Below are 22,493 nucleotides of genomic sequence, written 5' to 3' on the forward strand. Positions count from 1 at the left end.
ACAGGACATTCAATACATGTGGAATTACAGTGCTGGAAGAATATGCAAGTAATCAGGTAATGAAGATTACACCAAATTGAATGGGATAGGTAGCTGGATAAATCAGAATTAAAATGAAGTAGTAAAGCAGAATGAAAATGAAGTAGTAAAACCATTGATTAGGCAACTGCGATGGTGAAGGTTTACTTCATATCAAGAGAAGATAGAATACAAGAAGGAGAAGAGTGTAGCATAGTTACTTAATTAAAAAAAATGTGTTGATAGGAGAGGAAGATAGGCAGAATGTGAGAGTGAGAATAATAGGTTAAGAATATGAAGATTACTAAGAATAATTGAAGATATGACATAAAGTTGATGATTATTTTGAAAAAAAAAAAGAAAGAAAGAAAGATGTTGTGGAGTGTAAGAGACAGGCATAAAATATGTAATAGAAGCTCATTCTGATGCTGTAGGGTCAACAATGATACTTCCGTGTTATGCAAGAAAACAATCTGCCAAGTGATTGCTGGATTGAGGCTAAGAGTGATAAATAAGTTTACATGAGAAAATTCTAGTTTGGTTTCACAGAATTTGTTGAAAGAAGAATAGAAATAAATTCCTAGAGACTGCAATCAGTCTATAATTTAAGTGAAAGCATGAGAAATATAAACTGATTTCCTCATAAATTCAGATGATGAACCAAGTCCAATATTGGAGAAACATTTTGAGTATATTTCAGTCAAAGAAGAAATTCCACTGTTACTGGTGTGTAGCATTAATTTTTTGCTTCCACAGAGAACACAAACCAGAGAGTGTAAAAATATGTGTGTTACCACTGTCAGTTAATAATGATAACCATTTTGAGTGTTAATTATTAAACTTTGAATAGGCTGCTGAAGTGAATAAAGGCAGTAATTTACTTAAAAAAAGTTTGTAGAAGTAAAAAATAATACCCTATGCCAAAAGTATCATTTAGAGGGCAATGCAATAAGTAAAACTGAGATATAGCAATGTCATAACATGAGAACCATTGTATTTGGAGGTAGAGGAGAAGATCCACTGATGGTAAATTGTCAGAGAACTGAAGAAATGCGAAATGAAAATACAAATACAGGCAATGAGATTGAAGTTGTGTGTGAAGTACATGGATTGGATGAATACAGAAAAGCTGAGTAAAAAGCTATTGATGAAAAAAAAGTGCTCATCTTGACAAAAATGGTTTAGTGGTTAAGTGTCATACTTAAGATCCAGAGGTGTATGGTTTGATCCATAGTCATTCCTAGCACTTTTATCTGTCACTTATCACTTTCTTCACCTCTGAAATTGTTTCTTAATCTAAAACATGCCAAGTTGCCCTGTGATTTGGAGTACAATTGAAACAATAGATCCCCTATAACTGTTTGGAAAAGTCAGTTTGAAGATTGAACAAAGGTAAGGTCATACTACCTCCAATAAAACAATCTATTGTAAAGCACTGTGATGTTCAGACCAACTTTCAGGTTGATAACTGGTTTACTTTTTTATCCTGGCAATTAGGGAACACTCAAATTTTAATGTTGAGTCTGACCTAATGTACAACTAGTCATTTCATTTATTTCTGAAGCACTTCCTACATGAAAGTTGTGGTAAACATCAGAAATAATTCAGGGATCAGCTAGTGATTAAACTATATTATTTTGTCTTTGTTGTGTGATATTTACCATCTAAGGTGACAATCACACTAAAGGAGGGGAAACAGAAATGGTGAAAGTTGAACGCAAAAACATTTTAAAAATGAAAAAAGAAATAATAAATGAAAGAAGGGAAAAAAGAAAGAAAGAAAGAAAGTAAGGCTGCTATTTACAAGGAGACAGGGAGCATTTTCAGAATATAACGGAACAAGGTAGGTAGAAAGTAGTGTAAGTTAAAAGTAGTTGGATGCTGGAAATGTAGTTCTCATCACAGGAGTTTGGTAGCATTATAGTTTGAAAAGGTTTCCAGTGGCAATGGGACAAGTAACTGGGCACTGCTACTATGCTCCACAGCTTGTTCAACTACAGGATATTGCTGCCATTTGCCCATCACAATACATTCCAACAGAGGTTGATGGTGATCATGTCACAATGAAATGCTGGTTAAAACATGTAGATCAGTTGATGATCTAAATTCATACTCTGACATACTCCCCTCACTTTGATTATGCAGATATGCAAAATGTTCTGAAAATGAAAGTAGATTAACTTCGTTAATCTGGTGCTGCTGGAGTTGAAACAGACATAAAAATTTACATGATAGCTCTAGTTTTTGAACTGCATTCATAACTGTGAAGATATGCATTTCTCACTATCAGGTCATCCCATAAAAGCAACTGGCAGCATTACCTGAGAGTATCACAGTTCTACACTGCACCAGCTGGTGGTCAGGTCCATGCCTTACTTACTTGTTCATCACATGATCAGTAGAGTTGTGCCTCGATAAGGGTTAAGGTTCATAGGACTATAATAAGAAAGTGGTCATGTTTTGATGTTTCTTGAATGCTAATGTGAGAGTTACATTGTGATGTTATGCTACCTGGCAGTTTGTTATTTACAGGCATGTATGACGACAACGATGTTTCGTAAATGTATAAATAATGCAGCTGATTCTGCAATATTTGTGGTAAAGTGACATTTGTTTGAAGGAAGTTTTCAGTTGTGTTGCTAATAAAAACAATTTCTTTTATTTTGTATATAAAGTAAAGGGACTCAGATAAAAAATGGGCACTACACATTTGCTGCACTAGTATTCCCCAAACTTCAATGTATGGATAAATGGAAAAAAAAAATGCATTGTATGTCATTTGAAGTGCTGATAATTTGGATGGATTCCATCAATCACCAGTATATTGTGTTCTGTTGACATCTACACATTGGCAGCACCATTTGCAATAGTGCCACGAGCATAGGTACTGGTCCAACAGGAAGTGGGATCGTGTGCTTTTCTCGCATGAGAACGGATTCAGTCTGAATAGTGATTTATGATGTACCCTCATGTGACAAGAGGTGGAAATGCAGATACACCCAGGAGCATTGTCGAATATGATGGTTTTGGTGGTTGAGGTGTTATGGTGTGGGGAGGCAGAACATTGTATGGGCATTTCATTTTAATGGATGGCAATGTGCAACCACACTGAACTGTACAAGTGGAGGAGCTCTTGGTATGAGAAGGTATTTGATGTTTGGTTTGGCCTGCCCATTCCCCTGACTGAAATCCCATCAAGCATGTATGGGATGCTTGGAGAGATGTATTACAGCACATTCACATCCACATGCACCAATAACCATCCAGCAGTTGTCAACTGCGCTGGTGGAATAATGTTATGCCTTACCACAAGAACTGCTTACCAACCTTGTGGCCAGCATGGTAGCATATTGCAGAGCCTTTATGGTGCTCACATACTCTATTAACAACTACGCCCAGCTTTTTGTAATGTCCAAGTGACCACAATGAATCGCAATGACTTCAGTGTGATTAGTGTCTTTGAATAAAAGTATCATTTCTGTCCACATCATATATTTCTTCCATTTACTTTCTCTACTATACTGTGACAGTACTTCCTATATACAGCTCAAGTTCCATTGAGCTATGTTACTTGACAGTGACATATCTTGCAAAAGTTACTTTTGTCCTTAAATTTGCACACCAGTGTACTTACAGTGTCACTTAAAGGATTCCCAGTGTTACTTAAAGGACTGAGATCATTTTAGTGGATGAAGAGTGTCACTGACAAGGTTTCCACTTGTGTGCTGCTAGTATCTTTTACATTTTCACCCACATGGAGGTTAAAATTTATATTCTGGCATACAGTTTTATAACTTATATTGAAAAGTCAGTATATTTGCTTTGGATAACTCTACAGATTTTTCTTACATTTGAAACACACTCCAAACTATTAAAACTGTTAAATATGAATGTCAGCTGAGATGCCGTATACAACTGATCTGTTGTTGGAACACTGAAATCGTCACTATTCCAGTCCAACCACAGTGTTCTAAACCAGTGATATGGAGAAGAGGATATCACAAAACTGTGCTCCCAGTGTATCATTATACTTCTTTCTATGTAAAAGTGCCTTCTGTGTGTATTACATCAAACGAAACCACACATACACACTAACGTTCTGACAATGCTGATGCCTGGGCTTTTATTAACAGTATAACATCAGCTGTCACACTAGAACAGCATCTGAAGTGTGTGATATTCATCTTTTCATGGCTGAGGTGGGAAAACAGCCTTGTTTCTTGATAATACATTTCTCTTTCTTGATACAAGGCAAAACATAACTATTTTTCAGAAGTCTTCTGTTTATTACTTTGCTTGTTTCCTTCTAAAGAACAAAAATTTATCCACTGTTGGTGAAAAATTCGATGTCTAACATCTGATTTTACTTAGTTAAAAATTTAATTATGTGTTGTTGAAAACAGATTTCCTAAAAACATAAGCCTTTCTATCTTGCTGTTACTTTTTTGGCACTTCTGCTTAAGTTTCATTTTCGGCGCACAAGCTTTCCCTATTAAGTTCAGACACTGTAACTCTGTTCTGGACATACAGCTATCAGTTGGTTGTTTCTGTGTTCTAAATCTTCCAGATATTCCCTTCTTTTGAGGAATTGCACTACCAGTGTTGCATTCATTTGTTGTAGGATCTCTCTCTCATTTTCAGGAGACTAATTATCTAGCTGTTCAAGTGTGCATTTCTTTGTTTGTGTTGTCAGTAACCTCCCTGATTTGTTTGGAGGTACAACATTTACATTGGAAACTCCAGTACTTGCACACTTATTGTTATTGAAACTGGGAACATATACTGATATATTTACAGATTTTGCTATTGATAGATTAAGTAGTCTTGCCCATAAATTATGAACATAATCTATCTGGCATGATACCTTAGATTCATAACATGGCATTCACCCAAGGCATTGTGTGTTGTGACATCCACTGTGTTGGTACCACATAAACATGTTCTGTGGCACTTCATCCAGACAGCAATGAAAAATTCATGTGAGAAAGTTGGCACATGCCCCTACCATTTTGGGTACTATTGATGAAATAGGGGGCAGTATTTGTACTGCCAAGCATCCCCCAAGAGACATTAAATCTCCATTAATGCTGATGTCTCACCTGTCTAAGCCATCGTGGGTTTTGTTTAGAAAGAAATATTCATTGATAAAAAGAATGTCAGAGTCATAGTCCCGGTTGGTGATGATTAACTGCTGTACTTACTGACAAAAATCATTCCCATGCATTACTTGGCATAAGTGTATACGAGAAGGATGAAATGGGTGGCATGTTAAAATGCAATGTACACTTATTTTAGGAATGCCAATCCCTTGTTCAATCTGTAGTGTGCTCATTTAGGATCATTACAACAAAAGCAACTTTGGTGCCTTTGTCTGTGAGAATTATTCGGTTCTTGTTTTGCCTTGAGTTGTAACTTCCCTTTTCCTGAAGTGTCGTAAGATGATAAAACATCTGTCAGGAAGGTGGGTTCTTGTCAGGATACCACTCTCTGCAGAGTTCCTCTTCACATGTATCATTATGTCACCTTTAACCACAATAAAAGAAAAGTACTGATTATGCAGTTTTCAATCAAGGGACTGCCTTTACTATAGACACCATATTGTTTAAAAGTCCTACAGTACTGTACTGTATGTACCCATATTGTAAATAAGAAAACTTTATTGTAATTACACTCCTACTAACTTACAGTCTCCATAGATGAGTAGCATTTCTACCTTCTTCTGTTGGTGTTCTTTGTACTCGCAGAAACCTTCAACTGAAGCAGGTGACCGAATCACTGTTGTGCATTTTCCTTGCGTTTCTGTTTGTTTATCATCAGCTCCAGCAAGTGGGAAAGTTACATTGTCCAAGGCATCTGCAATGTATCCTAGTACAGGAGAGTCAAAGTCTATTTTGTATTACATTTTTATAATATCATGTTTACATGAATGGTACGATTTGATATGTTTTTAAACAGCTCTTGAGGAGAAGAAGTGGACTACTGAATAAAAAATATATGTTGTTATTTAAATAAGGTGTACTGCTGTTCATATCTACATAACAAACAAAGTTAAAAGAAAGGCTGTTGGGGAAAGTCCCCCTGATAGCTAAACAACATTTGCTCTTTTTTTTTTTTTAGACAAAAAGTTATTTCAGGTGGTTAAGATAAATGGGACACGCTGTATATTGATATCAGCAGCTAGTGGAATGGATGAGGCGATGGATTCTTCTTCCAAATGGAAAAATTCAGTCTAGTGGTGATATCCTTGTTTGCAGAATATTTATGAGGCAAATTACAATCACTGGTACATTTGTCATTGTTCACCACAGGCAAACAATACGGGAGCCTTGTGGCGGATAATGTGCACCCACTTACTTGCCTAAAACATGGCACAGGAGATCTCCGCACTCAGTAATACAATTCACCGTTGCATTACATCCAAATTTCAAACTGGCATCCTTTTGTTGTAGAATCTTAGATCATATTCTGAATCCCAACATAATGAAGCATGTCAGACAAAATTACCCCTTATGTGCCAACCAGCATGGATTCTGAAAACATTGCTCATGTGACACCCAACTCTCACTTTTCTCACATTAAATATTGGAAGCCATGGATCAAGGCAGGCAGATAGGTGCAGCAAAAAGTATTTGACTCAGTACCATATCTACACTTGTTATCAAAAATACAGACGCATGGGGTATCGAGCAAAATTTGTGACTCGATTTAGGACTTTTTGGTAGGGAAGATGCAGAAAGTTACACTGGATGGAGAGTCATAGACAGATGTAGAAGTAATTGCATGTGTGTGCCACGGAAGTGTGTTGGGTCCCTTACTATTCATGTAGGATTGTAATGACCTTGTGGACAGTTCTAATAGTATGCTCAGACTTTTTGCAGATGATGTATCTCATGTACATCTACATGGATACTATGCAAATCACACTTAAGTGTCCGGCAGAGGGTTCATCAAACCAGTTTCAGAATAATTCTCAATTATGCCACTCTCGAACAGTGCACAAAATAAAGTAACATCTATATCTTTCAGTGAGAGCACTAATTGCCACTGTTTATTATGATGATCATTTATCCCTGTGTGGTTGGCGTCAACAAAGCATTTTCACGTTTGGAGGAGAAAGTTGGTGATTGAAATTTTGTGAAAAGATTTGCAACGAGAAATGCCGTTGTTTTAATTATGTCCACCCCAAATCCTGTATAATGACCATGACACTCTTTCCCCTATTTCTCGATATACAAAACATGCTGCCCGTCTTTGAACTTTCTTGATGTATTTCATTAACCCTGTCTGGTAAGGATCCCACACCACCCAGCAGTATGCCAAAAGAGGATAGACAAGCATAGTGTAGGCAGTCTCTTTAGTAGATCTGTTGCATCTTCTAAGTGTTCTGCCAATAATACACAGTCTTTGGTTTGCCCTCGTGAGGTAACGGGCGAGTTATGGCACCCTGGAAATATTCTAAGTTCGGAGTTGGTGTGGCCGCGCTGGGGCCTCTCGGTGTGCCGCGGCTCACTGGCAGCCGCACAATGGCCGGACTACATAGTCCTTCGGCCGCATGGCTGGGAATTCCATGGTGACGCAGTGTCAATGAAGGAGATATACCGGGTGTGCCAAAGATAGCGGACTTTGTGAAGCCTTAATGGCAGACATTTCACAGTTTGTATAGAAATTAATAGTAGCCAGATGAATCATGATACCTCAAAAAGAAAAATGTACATTACCATTATTTGCTTGATTATTCTGATGGTGTAATCAGATTTACAATATCTTTATTAGTTTAAAGTTTAGTATCTGACAATAAATTATACAAGTAACAAACAGAAACGGATTTCCAAAACTTAAAACGGTTCATCCGATTTTGTCGGGCAAACATGTCTTTAGAAAGCTATTAGTGTAAACCTAAATTGGTATAAATTATAGGCATGTAACTTGAATAGCATATGAGTTATTGGAGGTCAAAGTGGCCGATTACTATCGATCGCGTGAGGCCATAAGTACTCCACAGTTCCACGAAAAAACGGTAGCAGCACGCTTATAAATATATTTGTTTGTCTATGTCTTTGTTTATATTTGATATATACTATTCATGAAGAAATTGGTTAAATATTTGCTGTGTTTTAGAAAGCACAGAGGCATTAGGCTACTGGCCTACTTTTGCTTGCTATTCCTTTGATATATATTTATTTAATTTGTTTATGTAGTTAATAATGTGTGTTAGAGAGTTTTTATGGTCCAGCCGTAGGAATATTTATTTAATTTCAAGTTATTTAAATGTATATCCAATATTTCAAATGTGTTTCATTATGTTTGTGTGCGTGCATTGGCTTGAAGACATGGCACGAGCACTCTAGCCAATGACAGCGCTCGTGAATGGGGAGACTGGATGGAAGTGAGAGAAGAGTTCGGGAGAGTACGGCACAGGACACGGGAGGTGCTGGATGTGATGGACACACGGTCATGGGGAAAGATTTGGACAGTGGAGCAGTTTGCGTGCGGTTGCGAGAGAAAGAAATTCTTCGGAGTGCCAACTTGTGCTCTTGTGTGATTTCCGTAGCTTCTGCATTGAAGACGTGGTATGCGTTTAGAAGTGAATATCTCATAAGCTATGTTGTTGTTCATAACTAATTACGTGAAGCAGGAATCTATGTTTCCCTGTTATTCAGCTAATATTTTATTTAATTGCTGGACCATCGACACCAACAAGTGTTTTGCAGAAAGTACTTCTACTATCGTACTCATCATTTAAAGTCGTTAAGATAGTACCTGCAGATTTTATTTAATTGCAGTCTTTCATTTACAAATTTCTACAATACATTCGCAATTGCCGAGTGATAGGAACCTTTGACCATTCGATTCACGTGTATATTCATATTGTATATTGTAGATTCAACAGTATTTGGCTTGTAATATGACAGCTACATATCCCAACCCCTAGACAATGATACCAGCCAAAACTTTTAATATTTCAACATTGAGTCAGAGGGTACATAGTTGAGGGCCACACAACACCACATCATTTCATTTTTCTATTTGAAAGCCTGCACCCTCCCCACAACATTTTCTTTGTGTTGTGTCCAGTTTAAGTTAATTATTTCCAGTTTAAGTTATCTACAATGTGATATTACCTGAACGAAGGTGCACAAATATTCAGGCAGATCTTGACAAGATTTCAGATGGTACAAAGATTGGCAAATTGCTTTAAATGTTCAAAAATGTAAAATTGTGCACTTCACAAAATGAAAAACAAAGTATCCTGTGACTATCATATCAGTAGGTCATGGTTGGAATGGGTGAACTCATACAGATACCTGGTTGTAACAATTTGTAGGGATATTAAATTGAGCTATCACATAGGCTCAGTCGTATGTAAAACAGGTGGGACACTGCAGTTCATTGTTAGGATACTAGGGAAGTGCAATCATTCTACAAAGGAGACTGTATACAAAACACTTGTGCATCCCATCCTGGAATATTGCTCAAGTGCGTGGAACTTGTACCAAGTAGGACTGACTGCAGATATTGAATGGATACAAAGGAGGACAACAGGAATGGTCACAGGTTTGTTCAGCCCATGGAATAGCATCAGGAAGATACTGAAAGAACTGAACTAGCAGGTGTGCAGAGATAGACACAAACTATCTTTTGAATCCCTACTTAGAAAATTTCTGGTACCAACTTTAAGTGACAAATCTAGGAATATGTTACAAACTCCCCTGCTCCCATATGGATTACGAAGACAAGATTATACTAATTACAGCACACACAAACACATTTAAGCAGTCAGTCTTCCCAGGCTTCATGTGTGAATGGAGTGGGGAAAAGTCCAGTAATTGGTACAATGGCATGTACCCTGTGCCGTGTACTTCACAGTGATCTGCAGAGTATAGTTGTAGATGAATGTAGTTGTAGATGTTGAATCGCCTTTTTACTGGTGTGAATATACATGTCTGGGTGCCTAACTGCATTGTATCTTACTCCTTTTGAGAATGTACATCTTCCTGGCACCTGTTTAAACAATTCAGAATATTAACAACCACCTCACAGTATATTTATTCACTGGTGAAATATGTTGTTACATTTTGAAAGTAAGAGAGAGATTAATTAATAAAATAAAAACAACTAAACTCCTCCCGAAGAGGCCAGGAAGGCCCAATGGTACCGACGGACTGCCCATAGGCATCACTGGATGCGGATATGGAGTGGCATGTGGTCAGTACACTGCTCTCCCGGCCGTATGTCAGCTTCCGAGACCAGAGCCGCTACTTCTCAATCAAATAGCTCCTCAGTTTGCCTCACAAGGGCTGAGTACACCCCGCTTGCCAACAGCACTTGGCAGACCGGATGGTCACCCATCCAAGTGCTAGCCCAGCCCAACAGCACTTAACTTCGGTGATCTGACGGGAATCAGTGTTACCACTGCAGCAACGCCGTTGGCTAATCAATAAAATATGTCAAAGAAAATATACACTTCCCTTTAGTGAATGTAATTAAATCACAGAAAGGGATTAAATACACAGCTATAAAACTCTGAAAATTTTTCGGCAGTTTTCTTAAGGAAGAAAGTGCCTTACAGAAACATAAGTGTTCTCAAGTGTAGATTCTTTTTATCAACTCATTCTATACAACAGAGAAATTCCTGAACAGAAATAAGTAGTCAGTTAAAAACCCGGAGATGGCCAGTATGCATCCATATCCAGAGTGGGATAATTCCATACTTAATTATTTGTGATAAGTCCCAAAAGAAAGGTGGGGTTAATGAAATAAAATGTTGGAGCATCATTTGTGGAGATCTAATCTGTGCTTACAGGAGAATGTCATGCACTGGAATTTATAATTGGATAGTAAAGATGACATCTGTTCCAAATATCTCACTTTGTGATGCACACCACTTCAAAATTACTGTTTTGAAACATGACTGTAGATAAGTGTTACCACAAATGGGACCATTCTAAGTCTTACCAAACTGAAAATATGGATTCCTCCTAGTTCTAGTGTGCCACACATAACACAAAAATAAATGATTATCAGTGGTTATGTACATATTCATTGTAATGAAATTCATGTGGGTGATAATGTGTGTTTAATATTTTTGCCTTAAGTTTCTTTGTTACTTTGCATTTGTTACTTACATATTTATTGTAATGAAACTCATATGGGTGATGATGTTGTTTAATATTTTCTATCAAATTTATTGTCTTAAGTTTCTTGGTATTCTTTAGAACTGCTCCAATTAATTTTCAGGGTTGTTTCTAAATTCTGCTTTACTTTTTTATATACACTTTTATCTAAAATGTGGCTTGACTGCATTCCATCCCATCCTTACAATAACAACTTTGCAAACAAAACAAAGGAAGTAAGGAGGTAAGATTGGGTTTAATGTGTGACCAAAACAAGTCCCTGTTGGAAGAAAAGAAAGATATTCTTTTCACAGCCTTATAGTATGCTTTTGTTCCCCACAAATCTCTTATAATAAAGATACTTTACATTTATATTGTGTTACATAGTATGTCAATTTAAGCTCATACAATGTCTGCTGTACAAAACTGTTCATAAGTCCTTAATGCAGTGGTTGCTATTTCAGGTATCCATATTCACATAATGACAATGACCATACAGAGTTTAATATATATTTCTTACATTTAGTATTTGATAATTTTGTTTCTGCACAACAGACATTAATGAATGGTGTTAGCAGCCTCCCTTCTTATTTTGCTTCTGAAATCTTGTAGTCAGTAGTGTTTCACAAAACTATTAAATGTGAACCAATGGTGTGGACATGCTCATACATCACCTCTGCAATACAGACATCATATGAGATTTTCTTCCTTACAGCAGTGGCATTCAGTATTTTCTCAGGTGGCTTTTCCTAACTACACTGGTTGTATGAACTGAGGAAAAATCAGACACAGCAATAATTCTTGAAAAACATAAAGCAGGTGACAGTAATATTCACTGCATTGTCTCAAAATGACTGCTTGCAAACCAATTGCATTACAAACTCCTTGTGCTTTTTGTTCATAAAAGACAACATCATGGTTGTAATTATGCTGTGGGTGAGAGAAAACAACTAGAATTAACCGAATTGATGGAATTGCTTCTAGGCATTTTCCAGCCAAACTACAATGGAGGACAAATGACAGATTGGAGCCACATCAAATTTGCATGGTAGTGGTTACATGGTTAAATGCTTATCAGAGTGTTTTTTATAGTAAGTGGCTTCAATTTCTGACAGGAACAAGAAATTTAGCAAAGGATGGGAAAGAGTTGTGACTGAACCCAGTGATTATTGTTAACTGTTTATGTCTTTTTAATTGACTTTACTGTGGGCATTTGATGATAAATTGCAAAGAAAGTGCAGAATTAAATACACAATTTTGTTTCATGTGTTTAACATTATTTTACAGGACCTCTGCTTCTGGTTATATGTGCTGGACCAAGACTCAAACACAGGACCTTTGCCTTTTGTGGGCAGATGCTCTACCAACTGAGCTACCCAGCATGATTCATGACCTGTTCTCACAGCTTTACTTCTGCCAATATCTCTTCGTACCTTCTTAACTTCATATGAGTACACACTGGACTGCAGTATAAAAATTTACTCTGGATGCATCCCCCACACTTTGTCTGAGCCATGTCTCATCCTTTCTTTCGGGAGTGCTAGTCCCACAAGTTTTGCATGAGAACTTCTGTGAAGTTTGGAAGGTAGGAGACGAGGTACTGGTGGAAGTAAAACTGTGAGGACAGGTCGTGGGGTATGCTTGAGTAGCAAAATTGGTAAAGCACTTGTCCAGGAAAGGCAACAGTAATGAGTTTGAGTCTCCATTTGACACACAGTTTTAATCTGCCAGGAATTTTCAAATCTTAGTTAACTTACTGAATAATCGTGATGACGAGAGGGACTGGACCAAACTGTTAAAGCATCCTGCAGAATCTCAGTGCAAAAACTGCTGTACATTCACTTCATTCAAGAATTTATATTTTTAATCCCATTATTTTGCCTTTCACAGGAGCATAGGGAGCTAGAAAAGAAGCTTAAAGCTTACAAGGACAAGTATGAAACTCTAGTGGAAGAAAACGATTGGAGTAAAAGCAATGCAGAAAGACGCCAAATTTTATTAGAGGTAAACATTAATTACTTATTATTTTTTGCAGCTGTATGAGCTTTTATTTTTGAGCTTCAAATCATTGAAGTTAACAGGATGCTTGTATGACTTAACCTTTGAGTTTCCAATAGGAAACTAATCACAGCATATACCTTCCACAGTTTTACTCAACTGATTAATGAACATGAAAGGTATGGGACTCATTTTGGAAAGGAGCAGTATTCAAAGCCCTATCCAGCCGTCTTGGGTCATGTTTCCTGCAATCTCCTTAAACTACTTCAGTCGAGTGCTGTGATCGTTTCTTCATAAAGACTATAGCTCCCCCCCCCCTCCCCCACCCATTTTCCCAAAGTTCTTATCCAACTACATTAGAGCTCCATCTTTCCAACCTTGATCTCAATGAATTGAACTCTAGCAGTCCTTTGAATGTGTCAGCTAATTTAGATATAGCTTTTAGGCAGCTGCCCACATTTTGTTAGATAATCTCTTTGTCAGTACTGCAGTGACATTTGTTATATATTCTAGAAATAATAGTATTGTAATGTGCTTTTTTATACAATAACTTCAATATAAACTAAAGATTCTTCAACACAAATCAGATTAAAAAGAAGAAATATACTGAATTGCTTGCAGATTTTCTGCAACACCCATCTCTCTCCACTCGACAGCCTCCGATAAGTGTCTGTCTTGTCAGTTTATAGAGTCATATTTATGTTGCGTGCCAGTCGCTCGCAGAATTCATATTGCAGGGGAGTCACACCAAGGATCGAACTCTATGCAAGATTCCCAGGAATCAGTCCTAAGCCACAGTGTAGCACTCTCCTGAGCAACTTGTATGTTAAAATTTTCTTCCAGAGGGTAATATGAGGGTGTGCTGAAAAGTAATGCCAACATTTTTATGTGAAAACTCAAAGCTTTTTAAATAAAACAAACATTATTAACATTCTATACCTTTATTCTTCATGTCTACATATCTGTTTCTCAACATAGTCACCCTGGTGACAAACACATTTCTTCCAGCTAGAGACCAGCTTGTTGATACCATCATTACAGAATGTTTGACTGTGTTGACAGAATCAAGACCTCACCTCTGTGTGCACTGGTTCATCACTATCAAAGTTAAGGCCTCAAAGGTGTTCTTTCAGTTTTGGAAACAGATGAAAATCAAATGGGGCCAGATCAGGACTGTGTGGAGGATGATAGGTGACAGCAGACCTAGGGCATCAGATTGTTTAAGATGTCACAGTGCTCATGTGCATCTGACATTGTCACACTGAAGGAGAGGGTGCTGCGTGTGTGGATGGTTAGAAACTCGATTACAGCACGCTATTTCTCGTGCACTGACATAGTTATGTTTCACACCGCCATTTTACAGGATACAGTTCAGAGCCCTCTAATGGCAGAGTGTTGCAACTTGCATCAGCAAGTCACAAAAGTCAACAGAGTAATATGCATGCTTTGTTGTACCTCAACTGATATTGAGAATAGAATAAGAAATTTGGAGGCTTTACTTTTCAGCATGGCCCTGTACATATATCCTCATTTGTCAGTGAGAGTGGCCGTGTGACATGGATGCGGCTTGTGGCAGGTTTCACACAGAAATAAACTGAAGGGTATATTTAAGTTCATTTATTGTGACAAGCTCTGCTGTCAAAATATTCTTGATATACTTTCCTATTTCTTTACTACACATTTCAAGGAAAACTTTTTGCATATCATACCTCTTGACTTGTTGTTTGACATCATATATAAACTTGACAAACACCATACAGCTTCACCAGTATGCTATTTGTCAGTACCTGGACATGTGTGCTATGAACACAAAAGATGTGGTTTCTCTAAGACCTAGGTACTAACTGATGCCAGTTTGAGAAATTGTTATTAGTAGACATCATATTACCTCAGCCAGTGTGTGTCTCCTTCATGTTTCTTAATTAAAACCTGGAACATTTTGCAAAATTTATTAATTGGATGATAATTCATTAAGGGGCTTTCCCTTGTGCCCTTGTTGCATTCTCTTTGTATAAATTATTAATAATCACATTAATCTGTCTGCCAGTTTGTATACTTTCTCACATAGCCTTGTCAAATATTCTTGCTGCCTGTGAACAATCTTTCCTCGAGATGATGCCCCTACACTTACAGCCCTCAGTTGGTTCATTGAATATTACAACTGCCTGCTTACTGTCTATGAGAACAGACTTCTCTGTGGTGACTAAATGCAGCACCATGTGCAATATCTAACTACAGGAACATAAACTGAACATTGAACTAAAAAAATAAAAGAATTCCTAAATGTCTTAACAACTATTTCAATATATACACTTACACTGTCATGTTCTGTGGGTCGCATATTGTCATGAAACTGAGATTTGTAATATATATTGCTCAAATAAAAGTGTACAAACCACACAGGTGAATGCTAGTGGTAGTCTGATTGTGATAAAATTATTATTGATGCCTATAAAGTAATTAAGGAAAGGTAACATAAGATAAAATGCTTGCTTTTTATTTGGTCATAATGACTAATCTTAATCCATGTGGGTAGAAGTGATGGACCGATTCACTGAAGCACAAGAACTCTAGTAATAACAGCAACAAAGCAATACAGAACATTTTGGGAACAATTATTTGACACTGAAATATTGGGAGAGGAATCTGTTATGTACAATGAAAGTATGGAGTCACATGAACTCTTTCAGTATATATATATTTGAAAATATGGGTTTTGTGGCATACATTTTCAGTTCGACTGGATTTTGGAAAATTGGCCTTCCAATATATTACACATGTTCTTGTGTCAAACTGTGGAAAGTCCAGGATGGAATTAACAATAATATGGAAAGGACACACACACACATACACACACACACACACACACACACACACACAAAAGGTATATCCAGCAGGGTAGTGGGGGAAGAAGCTAATTCTTCCTGTGGAAGTGCACAGGGACATGGTGGGTACAGGGTAGGACTGCCGTAGATGCAGCATTGGGATGCTGTACTGTGATGGTGAGGAGAGAATTAGAGAAGGGTAAAGGAATGTGTACATGTGTTGGTGGGATAGAAGGCATCCTTAATACTGGAGTGAGAGCAGGAAAGAAGAAAGGCAGGTGGAGGAGAGGGACTAGCGAAGGTAGATGCCAGGGGGGTTACAGGAAGGAAGGATATGTTGCAGAGAGGGTTTCCACCTGTACAATTCACAAAAACTGGTGTTGGTGGGAAGAATGGTATAGGTTGTGAAGCAGTCATTAAAGTGAAGCACATCATGTTGGGTGGCACATTCAGCAACTAGGTGATTCACCTGTCTCTCGGAACAGTTTGGCAGTGGCCATTTGTGCAGATGACAGCTTATTAGTAGTCATACACATGCAGGATGTGGCACAGTGATTCCAGCTAAGTCTGTACATCACATGGGTGCTTTCATAGGTGGCCCTGTCTTTGATGGGTTAGGAGATGCCTGTAATAGGACTGGAGTAGGTGGTAGTGGGGGGGATGTATGGCACAGGTGTATTGTAGGGGTGTGAGCCATGAGGCAAGGGGCTTGGAGCAGGGGTAGAGTAGAGATGGGCAAGGATATTGCGTAGGTGGGGCTAGTGGCAGAGTACCGCTATGGGATGGGTTGGTAGGATAGTGGGGAGGATATTTATCATTGCAGTGCACAATGAGAGGTAGTCAAAACTGTGTCAGAGAATGTGATTCACTTACTTCTGTCCTGGGTGGTACTGAGTCATAAGAGGAGCACTGCTTTGTGGCCAAACAGTGGGTATGTGGGACATGGCAGGTGTGTGGGGAGACAAGGCATGGGAAATCTGTTTCTGGACAAGGTTGTGAGGGTAATTTTGGTCTGAAAAGGCCTCGGGTAATTTTGGTCTGTAAAGGCCTCAGTGAGACCTTTAACATATTTGGACAGAACTGCCCATCACTACAGATGCGATTTGGTGTGAATTGGGTAAAAGCTATCAAAGTGTTGGTATTATTGGTGGTTTAATGTAGATGGTGTTACTGATGTGGCCACTAATGTAGCTATCCTATAGGTGGAGGTTGACATCAAGGAAGGTGGCTTGTTGGGCTGTAGAAGACCATGTGAAGTGAATGGGGAAGATGATGATGAATTTGCAGAGGAATTTGGGTCAAGTGTCCTCACTCTGTCCAAATCATAGAGAAGTCATCAGTGAATATGAACCAGGTGAGAGGTTTGGGATTCTGCCTGGCTCTGTAGGATTCCTCTAGATGGCCCATTTGCAGACGGGCCTTAGTGCCCGGAGACAACAGTGGCCATTATGTATCAGTTGTGCTTGTGTGTGTGTGTGTGTGTGTGTGTGTGTGTGTGTGTGTGTGTGTTTTCTGCTTCTGAAGAAGGATGTAGTCCAAAAACTGAAAATTTCTAATTTCTTTTTCATTGTGTGTGTCTGTGGCTCAACACCTTTTTGTGTTGCTGGTAAGGAAATATCCCACTCACAATTGTTGTACTCCTTAATGTCCACAGACTTAATACTGCACTTTCTTTTGAATGACTCAACATTTAATGGAAGTCTCTTGCATCTTTTCATTCATTGTGTGGGAGTTAGAATATGCATTATCTCTTGTTCACAGCACTGATTCAAAGTCCATCAGGGTACATTATGATGTAGTTCTATATCCAGATGTTATGTACAGGAATTATTTAACTTTATTAGTGAAATTTGTGACTGGATTGAGGACTTTTTGGTAGGGAGGATGCAGCATGTTATCTTGGATGGAGAGTCATCGTCAGATTTAGAAGTAACTTCAGGTGTGTGCCAGTGAATGTGTTGAGAACCTTGCCATAAATATTCAGTCAGATCTCGATAAAATTTCAAAGTAGAGCAAAGATTGGTAACTTGCTTTAAATGTTCAGAAATTTAAAATATTTGGACTTCACACCCCAAAAAAAAAAAAAAAAAAAAAAAAAAATCCTCTGACTATAATATCAGTGAGTCACTGTTCTACATCTACATCTATGTGGATACTCAGCAAATCATGTGCAAGTGCCTGGTAGAGGGTTCATCGAACCACCTTCACAATAATTCTCTATTTTTTCACTTTCAAACAGCATGTGAAAAAATTAACACCTATATCTTTCCGTGCGAGCTCTGATTTCCCTTATTTTTATTATGACGATTGTTTCTCCCTATGTAGATCACCATCAACAAAACATTTTTGCATTCAGAGGAGAAAGTTGATGATTGAAATTTCATGAGAAGATCCTGCAGCAACAAGAAATGCTTTTTTTTTTTTTTTTTTTTTTTTTTTTTTTTAATAATTATGTCCACCACAAATCCTGTCTCATTTCCATGACACTCTCTTCACTATTTCTTGATAGTATAAAACATGCTGCTCTTCTTTCATCAATCATATCTGGTAAGGATCCCACACCATGCAGCTGTACTCTAAAAGAGGATGGAAAAGTGTAGTGTAGGCAATTGCTGTATTAGATCTGTTGCATCTTCTAAGTGCTCTGCCAATAAATCACAGTCTTTGGTTTGCCTTCTCCACAACATTTTTTATGTGTTTGTTCCAGTTTAGATACTTCGTAATTGTAATGCCTAGGTATTTAGTTGAAAATTACAGACTTTAGATTTGATTGATTTATTATGTAAATGAAGTTGAACACATTCCTTTTACCACTCATTTGGCTAACCTCACACTTCTCACTCCTTAGGGTCAATTGCCAATTTTAACAGCAAACAGATATCTTTCCTAAGTTATTTTGCAATTTGTTTGGAATTAGCTAACTCATACAAACACCTGGATGTAACACTTTGTAGGGATATGAAATGGAATGATCACATGGGCTCAGTTGTGGGTCATGCCAGTGGTAGACTTCAGTTTATTGGCAGAATCGGGGGAGTGCAATCAATCTACAAAGGAGATTGTTTACAAATAACTCATATGACCAGGTGTAGAATATTGCTCAACTGTGTAGGACCCATACCAAATAGGACCAAGAGGAGATATTTGATATATATAGAGAAGGGCAGCGGGATGGTCACAGTGCTACTGAAGGAACTGAACTGGAAGACTCTTGAAGATAGACATAAACTATCCTGAGAAAGACTACTAACAAAGTTTAAACACCTGGCTTTAAATAATGATTCTAGGAATATACTACAATCCCCTAAGTATCACTCATGTAAGGTCCATGAGGATAAGATTAGAATAATTACTGCATGCAGAGAGGCATTCAGACAATCATTCTTCCCATGCTCCATACGTGAATGGAACAGAAAGAAACCCTAATAACTCATCCAGTAGGACGTACTCTCTGCCATGCACCTCACAGTGGTTTGCAGAGTATAGATGTAGATGTTTAATGAAAAGCTAAAAAAGCTTACTGATACAGTTTACAATTTTAAAATATAATCAAAAAGTTAACAAACAAGTTTTATATTTTACAATGTATTTTTTACTTGTGACAAAGAAACAAGTTATTTTTTGATAAAATATGAATACCTTCCCATTTTCTTATTTATACTGTTATTAAAATAACATAGTTCAAATTTACCAATTGTTGAAATATTTTTTCTTTCAGAAAAAACTTGGGAAACTTAGGTCAGAAATTACGATGCAGATGAAGAATTACAAAGAACTTGACCGTAGACAAAAACTAGAAGTCGAGGGCTTTTTAAATGAAATAAAGATATTGCAAAATCACCTGAAAAATGTTGAGCGTAAAATTACAAGAGGATGTGGTAAAGATTGTTTTGTAACTACAAGTGAGGGTTCAAAAGCAACAGAGACAACAGTGCATAATGTTAAAAAGATTAGAAAGGTCATAAATGATTTACTTTATAATTTATCTGTCATGCAATCAGATCTTTGTTGATTGTATTATTGTTGTTAAGTTTCATACACTCAAACTGTTAATTTTATATATGATTTAATGGCCATACAGTTAAATGTTCAGATTAACTTTTAATGCAAACTAATGATAAAAATAGAAATAAGATACTATCAACATTTACTGAAATGAAAACAATTTACTTCTCACTTGTAATGGACAACATTAAAGAGAGAGTTATATGATAGAAGATTACTAAATTATTACAGGAGGGGTTGGGGGAGACAAGAAGAAAGATAGTAGGAAGTAGGCATTGCCAGTCAAAGGATAAGAACTAGCTGTGGCTGAATCCAAGAGGGCTGTGGGAATGATGAAAATATGAGGACAATTCCCTTGTGCACAGTTCAGTTAGCCTAGTGTTGAGCAGTGGGAAAAGGCAAGACAAGTCACTCATTCACAATGTTGATATTTACCTATTATACCAAGCAGTATGCTCAACAATTGGCTGGTCAAACTTGCGCTTAGCAACAATTTCGCAATGATCCTTCATGTTATTCAAAATTCACAAACCTAATGCTACAGGAATCCCCATTGTTACTGGTTGCTGTGCTCTCATCAGTTGAGTTTCTATCATCATTTCTGTTGTTTATTTCGTAAAGCAAAGGGTAGTGTATGACCCCTGAAACAATAAACAGTAACACACAAAGTGAACATGCATAAATGCACAGCAGTCGCTGATAGAAACATCCATAGAGCAGCCTGTAAGCCATAACCGGTAAACATAAGCAGGTTCAGCATAAATTAGTAGCCATAGACAAGAATAGTCATCAAAATTGACTGGTATACCAGTGAGGCTGTGTTTTGGTGTCTACACATATATCACTTGATCAGGAGTTCTGTTCCAGCTAATTATCACAGTGATAGTCTGGTGAATGAAGTATTAAAAGATAGTATTGACATGATATTTCTGAATTAACCACATAAAGTGCACTTTTATGTATTTATTTATTACAGGACAGAAGTGTACCATTGTCGATGATAGAGGAGACAGCGTTGTGCAAAGAAGCTGCTGAACAGTAGTAAGCAGCATGTTATCCACCTGCGAATCAGAAGGCTGGTAATTACAAGTGACATTCAAGTCTATTGCAAAAGATGCTGAGAGCATATCAGAGGCAACAACTCAGGGGAGTAAGCCTTCTGTATTGTTAGCACTGTATACAGGGTGTTACAAAAAGGTACGGCCATACTTTCAGGAAACATTCCTCACACACAAATAAAGAAAAGATGTTATGTGGACATGTGTCCGGAAACGTTTAATTTCCATGTTAGAGCTCATTTTAGTTTCGTCAGTATGTACTGTACTTCCTAGATTCACCGCCAGTTGGCCCAATTGAAGGAAGACAGTACTAGCATCAAGCACATCAGTACGTAGCATCAACAGGTTAGTGTTCATCACGAACGTGGTTTTGCAGCCAGTGCAATGTTTACAAATGCGGAGATGGCAGATGCCCATTTGATGTATGGATTAGCACGGGGCAATAGCCGTGGCGTGGTACGTTTGTATCGAGACAGATTTCCAGAACGAAGGTGTCCCGACAGGAAGACGTTCGAAGCAATTGATCGGCGTCTTAGGGAGCACGGAACATTCCAGCCTATGACTCGCGACTGGGGAAGACCTAGAATGACGAGTACACCTGCAATGGACGAGGCAATTCTTCCAACATGTGGTTCATGCACAATGGAGCTCCTGCACATTTCAGTCGAAGTGTTCATATGCTTCTCAACAACAGATTCGGTGACCGATGGATTGGTAGAGGTGGACCAATTCCATGACCTCCACGCTCTCCTTACCTCAATCCTCTTGACTTTCATTTATGGGGGCATTTGAAAGCTCTTGTCTACGCAACCCCGGTACCAAATGTAGAGACTCTTCGTGCTCGTATTGTGGAAGGCTGTGATACAATACGCCATTCTCCAGGGCTGCATCAGCGCATCAGGGATTCCATGCGACAGAGGGTGGATGCATGTATCCTCGCTAACGGAGGACATTTTGAACATTTCCTGTAACAAAGTGTTTGAAGTCACGCTGGTACGTTCTGTTGCTGTGTGTTTCCATTCCATGATTAATGTGATTTGAAGAGAAGTAATAAAATGAGCCCTAACATGGAAAGTAAGCATTTCCGGACACATGTCCACATAACATATTTTCTTTCTTTGTGTGTGTGATGAATGTTTCCTGAAAGTTTGGCTGTACCTTTTTGTGACACCCTGTATAGAGCACAACAGGGTACAGAAACAGAGATGTATGATGATATTACAAAAAGTGTGCAAGCAATTGTAGTTGCCTGAGCAAGAAATTCAGTAACAGAAACTAGATTAAAGGGCTGGGACCATCCCTGCTCACTTGTGAGATTGTGCATCTATGCAACCCATTGTGGCTGGGTTGTCAAGCCTTTTCGCTTCTCGAGCCTGTCAGGTTGAGCTTTGAGGTTACTCGCTGGGTCAGCCTGTCACTTCTGCTGTTTTACACTCTGTGTCTATCAGCAAATTCCTGTATCAGTCCACTTATAT

The 22,493-nt window shown here is 38.0% G+C and overlaps 1 protein-coding gene and 1 pseudogene across 1 annotated transcript in view; one reads left to right on the forward strand and one right to left on the reverse strand.

Moving 5' to 3' along the window:
- The window catches only part of LOC126248875 (coiled-coil domain-containing protein 77-like), a 205,508-nt gene extending 185,433 nt beyond the window's left edge, over positions 1-20,075 (forward strand). The window contains exons 8-9 of the mRNA XM_049950322.1: positions 13,023-13,136; positions 19,674-20,075. Of these exons, the coding sequence (XP_049806279.1) occupies positions 13,023-13,136; positions 19,674-19,967 (408 nt within the window). The 3' untranslated portion in view covers positions 19,968-20,075. The remainder of the gene's footprint in view (positions 1-13,022; positions 13,137-19,673) is intronic.
- LOC126250513 (5S ribosomal RNA) lies at positions 10,333-10,450 on the reverse strand (annotated as a pseudogene).
- Positions 20,076-22,493: the final 2,418 nt, after the last annotated feature.

The sequence above is a fragment of the Schistocerca nitens genome, chromosome 3 (genome assembly GCF_023898315.1).
Source record: "Schistocerca nitens isolate TAMUIC-IGC-003100 chromosome 3, iqSchNite1.1, whole genome shotgun sequence".
Taxonomy (NCBI): Eukaryota; Metazoa; Arthropoda; class Insecta; order Orthoptera; family Acrididae; genus Schistocerca; species Schistocerca nitens.